General features: G+C 48.7%; 1 protein-coding gene across 1 annotated transcript in view; it reads left to right on the top strand.

Annotated features, from left to right (window-relative positions):
* Positions 1-8,374, top strand: part of crebbpa (CREB binding protein a) — a 67,440-nt gene extending 59,066 nt beyond the window's left edge. Inside the window, 11 exon segments of the mRNA XM_046332093.1 lie at positions 533-683; positions 1,236-1,382; positions 1,657-1,770; positions 1,912-2,077; positions 2,445-2,612; positions 2,874-3,035; positions 3,254-3,411; positions 4,001-4,124; positions 4,345-4,597; positions 4,788-5,239; positions 5,241-8,374. Coding sequence (XP_046188049.1) covers positions 533-683; positions 1,236-1,382; positions 1,657-1,770; positions 1,912-2,077; positions 2,445-2,612; positions 2,874-3,035; positions 3,254-3,411; positions 4,001-4,124; positions 4,345-4,597; positions 4,788-5,239; positions 5,241-6,839 — 3,494 coding nt within the window. The 3' untranslated portion in view covers positions 6,840-8,374.
* Positions 8,375-8,885: the final 511 nt, after the last annotated feature.

An 8,885-nucleotide genomic window follows, 5' to 3' on the forward strand; every position in this document is an offset into this window, starting at 1 on the left:
AATTCGTCATGCAATATAAAAAATGAAAAAGCCAATCTTTCTGAACATCCGTTTAATAGCCTAGTTATTCAAGCTTTACAGAAGCCTTTGTCTATATGACAAACCACTTCCATATGGTAAATGTCATGGGTTTATGACATCACTGGCGTTCACCAATTACCTGCAGTAGCTCTCTCTCACCCACACATTTGCGGTTTTGCCTCTGGTATTTGGAGTAACAGAGAGCGTGTTTGACCTTTCCATGCACATGGCATTAAGCTAAATTAGACTCTGTCTGCACATTTATTCATACATAAAACATGTCCTGCTGAATGAAGGCTTAGTTTGTGCCCTTTTGGACCAATCTCTCTCTCTCTCTGTGTGTGTGTGTGTGTGTGTGTGTGTGTGTGTGTGTGTGTGTGTGTGTGTGTGTGTGTGTGTGTGTGTGTGTGTGTGTGTGTGTGTGTGTGTGTGTGTGTGTGTGTGTGTGTGTGTGTGTGTGTGTGTGTGTGTGTGTGTGTGTGTGTGTGTGTGTGTGTGTGTGTGTGTGTAGGGTTGCAGACGACGCGGTTGGGCATGTACATCGAGGACCGGGTGAATAAGTATCTGAAGAGGCAGAACCACCCTGAGGCAGGGGAGGTGTACGTACGAGTGGTGGCCAGCTCTGACAAAACTACAGAGGTCAAACCTGGCATGAAATCCAGGTAGAGACTGAGGAGTGGACACGCACTACCTAACATTTTAGAATACTGACGGTATACACATTTATTGCACTACTTTAGTTGTACAGGAACTTTCACGGCATGTAAGGTAGTCTTGTCTGTACCTCAACATAATCAATACACTGTGTGTCCACACTCCTGTTTTATTGTTGCCAGTAAACAGTGTGGTCGGCACCCTTGTTTGACTTTGGCTTTGCAGAGAGCCCAAGAGATGATAATACACCACATACAACCTGATGATCATATATTCATCTCTTAAATCCCATGTTGTTGAACCTGCATGTTTGAGCAGACTAAACACTCCCTGTTACTGCCTTCAATGGTCCGTTCATATTTAGCAGAGGCTCCTATCCAGAGTGACTTACAGGATCAGATTAGGGTTAAGCGCCTTGCTCAAGGGCACATTGACCTTTCGTTTACTGGCTCAAAGCTCTTAACTGCTAGGCTACCTGCCGCCCACTCAGTTTGGCCTCTTTGACACGTGGTTAATGTTCGATGTAGACCGACGTCTGTCTTTCTGATTTTTCTGGTCAGGTTTGTGGACACCGGTGAGATGTCTGAAACCTTCCCCTACAGAACCAAAGCGCTTTTTGCCTTTGAGGAGATCGACGGCGTGGATGTGTGTTTCTTCGGGATGCACGTTCAGGAGTACGGCTCGGACTGCTCCTTCCCCAACACCAGGTCAGCACCTGTACCCCTACATGGGGCTGGTCCGGAGTACCTGTACCCCTACATGGGGCTGGTCCGGAGTACCTGTACCCCTACATGGGGCTGGTCCGGAGTACCTGTAATGGGGTACACAGAATGTGATGTGTTGGTAGACCCTTGATTCAGTAGTAACATATTAAATACATAAATGTATACATTTTTATAAATGTGTTGAAATAATTGATGACGTAATGGAAATGACTAACTGATGACATTTGTTTACTCCTGTGTCTCCCTTCCTCCACAGACGGGTTTACATATCTTACCTGGACAGTATTCACTTCTTCAAACCTCGACTGCTAAGGACGGCCGTCTATCATGAGATCCTTATTGGCTACCTGGAGTATGTAAAGAAACTCGGGTGGGTCTTAATAGTACGATGAAATGCATTCATATTGCCGTTTTCTCAAGTAAAAACACTTTACTTAATGGCGGTAACTCCCCACTTGCATTAAATGTCTCCCTACCAAAACAACCAACCGTTGTCTCTTCTCCCCCTCAGCTACTCTCAGGGTCACATCTGGGCGTGCCCCCCCAGCGAGGGGGACGACTACATCTTCCACTGCCACCCTGCCGACCAGAAGATCCCCAAGCCCAAGAGGCTGCAGGAGTGGTACAGGAAGATGCTGGAGAAGGCCTTCGCTGAGAGGATCCTCCATGACTTCAAGGTGATTTAGGATTATGATTATGGTTAGGATTAAGGTAAGGATTAAGGGTTAAAGTTAGATCCCCAAGCCCAAGAGGCTGCAGGAGTGGTACAAGAAGATGCTGGATACTGCTTTTGTGGAGAGGATCCTCCACGACTTCAAGGTAGACCTCTCAATGGCTAAAGCCTTTCAGGCCTATCTTGTAGACTTGGTACAGTTGAGTCCCCAGCCTTGGCCTTGGGAAAGTTGTCTTCTCTGCAACCGGGCCAACCAAGCCTTCAACCTCTAAAGTGTTTTGAGGTTTCTGAGCAGAAGACTCATATATTAGTTGAACATTTGTGTCCATTGGACATTTAAAATAATCTTCTTCTCCTATGTTTTTCTTCAGGACATCTTCAAGCAGGCGACAGAGGACTGTCTGACGGGGGCCAACGAGATGCCCTACTTTGAGGGGGACTTCTGGCCCAACGTGCTGGAGGAGAGCATCAAGGAGCTGGAACAGGAGGCGGAAGAGAGGAAGAAGGAGGAGAACGTAGCCTGCTCCGACACACCTGAGGTGGGAGGAGAGACGAGTCATAGGGTAGACCGATGATAGTAATAGAGACATCATTATCAATAGCTAACCTACCTACATGAATACATAACTCCTACCTGTCTAGTCAAATTTCACATTAATGTTTTTATTAATGTGAAATCATTTTAGTCGAATGCATAACATGCATGTGGTGAATGTTTGTTTGTGCCCTCACTGTCTTGTGTTTAAACATTTGTTAATTTGCCATATTTTTCGAACTCTTCCTTCTTCTCTTCCCCTCAGGGCACGCCGGCGGACACGAAGAACGCCAAGAAGAAGAACAGCAAGAAGACCAATAAGAACAAGGGCAGCGTGAGCCGAACCAATAAGAAGAAGCCTGGCATGCCGATTGTAGCCAATGACCTGTCCCAGAAGCTCTACGCCAGCCTCGACAAACACAAAGAGGTATGATGACGTCACCACGCTTGCTTTGAAATGCATGTCGTCTCTCAATGGCTTTAACTGTTTTATGAAGTTGTTTCTTAGAGTGGTGCCATGTGTAGGTTCTCTTCTATAATCTCTGAGCTGGGATATTATTGGCCTGACCCAAACCCAATATCAAACCATCAGGAATTGAGTGATGCTCTCTTCTCCAAGAGTATTTCTCTCATCTCTCCCTCCAGGTGTTCTTTGTGATCCACCTGCACTCGGCCCAGATGGCCAACATGTTGCCCCCCATCATGGACCCTGACCCCCTGCTGAACTGTGACCTGATGGACGGCCGCGACGCCTTCCTCACCCTGGCCCGGGACAAGCACTGGGAGTTCAGCTCTCTCAGGAGGTAATGATAATACATTTGATTTGTATAGCTCTTTTCATAATGGCGGAATCTCAAAGTTCTACCTCTTGAATTCTACGTTAGAATTTAACAATTATGACTGTTGACTTACCTACCTAATTTGAATGCACTGACTAAGGCGCTCTGGATAAGAGCCTCTGTTAAGTGTTCTAAATGTATCAATAAAAAGGAAACAATCAGTAAGAATCGAGCCAGCTAAAGCAATAATGGTAGATGCTGAAAGGCCTTCACAGAGATAGTCTGTGACAGTGAGTTTTGGTATTTTTAAGCCAGTTTTAAAGTTGCTTGATGGATGGAGTGGCTCTCGGACGGTAAGGTAGAGCGTTCCATAGGCCAATGGTTTCTAACCTCTCCTCGGGGACCACCAGACGTTTCACAATTTAGTTGTATCCCAGAACTAACTCACCTGATTCACCTATTCAAGGCTGGTTAGTTGACAAGTTGAATCAGGTGTGCTAGCTGTGGAATAGATCAAATACATGGAACGACTGGGGGACCTCGAGGAGAGGTTTGAAAACCCCTGCCATAGAGGACCATTGGTTGATGAATTCCTACCATTTGTTCCCGAAAGGTGTAAGTGGAGCACCATGTGCATGTTGGTGGAGCTGCACAACCAGGGTCAGGACCGCTTCGTCTACACCTGCAACGAGTGTAAACACCACGTGGAGACGCGCTGGCACTGTACCGTCTGTGAGGTAAGAGACACACACACACGTGCTCATACATCCTCACCGTCTTTGGAGATTTATACCATGTTCCTGTGTCCCAATCAATCAAATGAATTTTATGAAGCCGGTTGTCAAAGTGCTTTACAATAACCCGGCCTAGACCCTAAAGAGAAAGCAGGCGATAGCTGTGCTCTCTGTCACTTACATCTGCCCATGCATGTATTAACCCCCACCTCTCTCCTCTCAGGACTTTGACCTGTGTATCAACTGCTACGCCGCCAAGGGCCACGAGCACCAGATGGTCAAGTGGGGCCTGGGGCTGGACGACGACGGCAATGGAGCGGGCAGCGCCGGCGAGGCCTCTAAGAGCCCCCAGGAGTCACGCCGTCTCAGCATCCAGCGTTGCATTCAGTCCCTGGTTCACGCCTGCCAGTGTCGCAACGCCAACTGCAGCCTGCCGTCCTGCCAGAAGATGAAGCGTGTGGTGCAGCACACCAAAGGTAATGAAATTGGTTGCTGGCATCAGTGTCCTGCCGTTGTGCTCTTGAGCAAGGTACTTAACCCCAAAACTGCTCCAAGGGCATGGCACTGCGACTGACCCTGTCCTCTTAACCTCTGTGGATCCATGTGTCTCGGGGGGGGGTTACACTTAGATGTATCCTTGACAATAACATATCTAATCTATTTTAGGTTGCAAGAGGAAGACTAACGGTGGTTGCCCCGTGTGCAAGCAGCTCATCGCTCTGTGCTGCTACCATGCCAAGCACTGCCAGGAGAACAAGTGTCCTGTACCGTTCTGTCTTAACATCAAGCACAAGCTTAGGCAGCAGCAGCTCCAGCACCGCTTACAGCAGGCTCAGATGATGAGGAGAAGAATGGCCACCATGCAGGGAAGAGCAATGCCTCAGAGCTTACCGTCCCCCCCCCAGGCCCCCACTACAGCCCCCAACACAACCCCCTCACACCCCCAGCCTAACACACCCCAAACCCCCCAACAACCACTTTCAAACCAGCCGCAGACCCCAAACGCTGCAGGTATGTCACCAGTGTTCCCTCCTCGCAACGGTCATCCCCTTACGCCAGCTTCCCAGGGCAAGGGGGGACCTCAAGCGTCTCCTTTACACCAGCAGCAGTCACCTCTCCCCCCCACAACCTCCCCAACCCCAGCCTCAACCTCAACCTCAACAACCTTCTCAACAACAACCCCCTCTCGCTGCGGTCAAGATGGCGCGGCACATTGAGATGGTGGCCCAGGCGCAGCAGCAGAACCAGCAGAACTACCGGGTCAACATGAACGGCCTGCCACTGCAACAGAACCCCCAGCCTCACCCCCAGCAGCAGCAACGCATGGCCGGACCCATGCATGTGGTTGGGGGTCAAATGGTGGGACCCAGAGGGCCCCAGGGCATGCAGCAGCCCATGGCCCCAGGTCAGTGGCCCAGCGCTGGGGGAGCCATAACGGGAGCTCAGCCTGGACAACCAGGAGTTGGAGTCCCTCCTCAGGTGGGTCAACCCCAGCAGGGGATACCGATGCAACAGAGACCCATGTTGTCTCCTCAGCAACAGGTTCAGAGGATGTTGGTCCCCCAGCCGGGGGGTCCCAGACCACAGACGCCATCCCAGAGACCCGGGGCCATCGCCCCCAATGCCCTCCAGGACCTCCTGATGACCCTTAAGTCCCCCAGCTCACCCCAGCAGCAGCAGCAGGTCCTCAACATCCTGAAGTCCAACCCCCAGCTCATGGCGGCATTCATCAAACAGAGAACAGCCAAGTACCACGCCAGCAACCCCCTGCAACAACAGCAGCCAGGGGTGTTGGGAGCCCAGACGGCGATGCAGGCTGGGGCCGGGGGGGGACAGAGGCCCGGGATCTCCCCTCAGCAGCCTCAACAACCCACCGCCCAAGGGATGGCTGCCTTAGGACCCCAGGGGCAACTAATGAACCCTGGACACAACCCCCAACCCAACGCTGCCCAGATACAGGAGCTCTACCGGAGGCAGCTCCTTCGACAGCAGCAACAGCAGCAGCAGCAGCAGCAGCAGCAGCAACAACAACAACAACAACAACAACAACAACAGCAGCAGCAACAACAACAACAACAACAGCAGCAGGCCCATCCTGGTCCGTTCCCTCCCCAGACCCAAGGCCAGACGGCCAGCTACTCTCAGCTCCGCATGCAGCAGCTAGCCATGCATGCCCAGGGCCAGCTCCCTCCCATGGCCCAGATGGGTCAATCTGGCCTGGGCATGGACCCCTCCACCACCCAGAACCTCTTGCACCAGCGGATGCTCCAGCAACAACAGCAGGGTATCTCTAACCAACAGGCCATCCTCAAGCAGCAGATGGGTGGCTCCCCGGTCCTGCCTAGCCCCGCCATGAGTCCCCAGGCCCACCTGCTGGCCAGCCAGCCCCAATCTGGAGCTCACCTCCCTGGCCAGTCCCCAATGGCCAATGCCCTCTCCAACCGGTCCCCTGCACCTGTACAATCCCCGTGCCCGCCCTCGCAACAACCCCCACATTCCAGCCCTTCTCCCCAGGTTCAGCCCTCATCCCACCCGGGGTCCCCCCACCCAGGCTTGGGGGGCCCAATGCCTGGCTCCATGGACCAGGGACACTTGGCGGAGCAGAGCGCTATGCTATCGCAGATGAACACGCCCGCCAGAGGAGGGTTGAAGAGTGACTTGGGTACTGGAGGGGATACGACAGGAGATACGCTGGAGAAGTTTGTGGAGGGATTGTAGCATTAAACAGGAGACTTGGGCTGTGTCCCAAATAGGTGACACCCTATTTCCAACTAGTACACTCGGGCCCTGCTCAAAATGAGTGCATTATGTAGGGAATAAGGTGCCATTTTGGATGCATACAGAAACAAACCACACTCTCCCCATCCTCCACTGATGTACTCAGACTCTGGGTCCGTCCCCTTTTTGAGACTTTGTTCTTAATGAAACTCTTTCTTTTTCTTTCTCTTTTTTTTACTGACATGTACAATGTTTCAAGAGATGTAAAAAGAGAGAAAATGGGATAAAAATTAAAAATGCCAACACTTATAGGGGAATGTTGATGTTTCCTAAAACTGGTGTTTCTTCCTAATGAATCGGGATTTTGCAAATTGCTGTTTAAAAGACGTTTAAATCACAAAGAATATATATTTTTTTGGTTGAGACCAAAATGTGCTCAGACTTTGTTTTATTTGTTTGGTATTTGGTATGATGTCATGCCTTTCATTTTCTTTTTTAAGGAAAATGTACAAAACAATTGCATTATAGTATTCATACTTATAATTTTGTACCCTTTGTTTTGTGTTGAGACTGTAAAATATTTTTGTCTGGGAATCGGGATAGGTTTCTTTTCTCAAGTTCTTCTCATTCCTGGGACATACATCCAGAAAATGTCTCCCTATTCCGAATATAGTTTAGTGCACTATATAAGGACTAGGGAGACATTCCAGATGTAGCCCTGGCAATTGTAATCTAAAGTGTTGTACAATTTTTATAGATCCACCTGCATTTGAGAGGGAGGGGGACTCTTTTTTTCCTCTTTGTGACGTGTGTGTGTGTGTTCCATGAGAACTATCCATTTGTATTGAAATAGGAAATGGACTGTGGCAGTTTGTAATACACTGGCATTTATGCAGAAACACTTGACACACACATACACGGAATGCCAAACTCTCAAAATACACACAAAACAAGGACAAAATCTCACTAGCCTGGAAACCGGAATCTCTGTCTTGACTTGAGGATGTAGAAAATTGTGGTTCTGTCATTTAAAAAGTTTGTCATCATTTGTTGTGTAAAGTTAAGTATATTAAGAGAACAGACTCTTATCCTGAGGGGGAATGGGGGACAGAAGGACTCTTATCCTGAGGGGGAATGGGGGACAGAAGGACTCCTATCCTGAGGGGGAATGGGGGACAGAAGGACTCCTATCCTGAGGGGGAATGGGGACAGACTGACTCCTATCCTGAGGGGGAATGGGTGTTCATTGCTTGACTGCTTGTTTGTTTTGAAAAGAGAAATAAATAGTCCAGCTGTCTATCAACCCTCCATCCTCATTCCCCTCTCTCAAAAACACAAACTTGAATAAAACTTTGGGTGGGTTACGTTCTCCTAGCTCCATATTGTAAATCATGCAAGTCGTTATTAAGCAAAAATACTATAAATATAAGGAAGAGCGAATGAAATCACTGTATAAACTGGTTAAAGACTCATTTCTTACTTATATACCATATTGTTAAATAAACTGTGTGCAACAGTTAACACTTGGAGTTATACTTCTGTGTCATAGTGGTTTGTGGGATTGTTTGTCCTGCAATTTTGATAGCATACTTGAACTAGGATGAGGTTGTGAGCGTGTTTTAGAAAATGAGGGGAAAAGTTGAGTATTCTGGCAGTCTCAGAATGAGAACAGGTAAAGTGAGTATTTGGGCAGTCTCAGAATGAGAACAGGTAAAGTGAGTATTCGGGCAGTCTCAGAATGAGAACAGGTAAAGTGAGTATTTGGGCAGTCTCAGAATGAGAACAGGTAAAGTGAGTATTCGGCCAGTCTCAGAATGAGAACAGGTAAAGTGAGTATTTGGGCAGTCTCAGAATGAGAACAGGTAAAGTGAGTATTTGGGCAGTCTCAGAATGAGAACAGGTAAAGTGAGTATTCGGCCAGTCTCAGAATGAGAACAGGTAAAGTGAGTATTCGGCCAGTCTCAGAATGAGAACAGGTAAAGTTAGTATTTGGGCAGTCTCAGAATGAGAACAGGTAAAGTGAGTATGTGGGCTTCATTCAAAAAT

This window comes from Oncorhynchus gorbuscha, linkage group LG26 (assembly GCF_021184085.1).
Source record: "Oncorhynchus gorbuscha isolate QuinsamMale2020 ecotype Even-year linkage group LG26, OgorEven_v1.0, whole genome shotgun sequence".
NCBI lineage: Eukaryota > Metazoa > Chordata > Actinopteri > Salmoniformes > Salmonidae > Oncorhynchus > Oncorhynchus gorbuscha.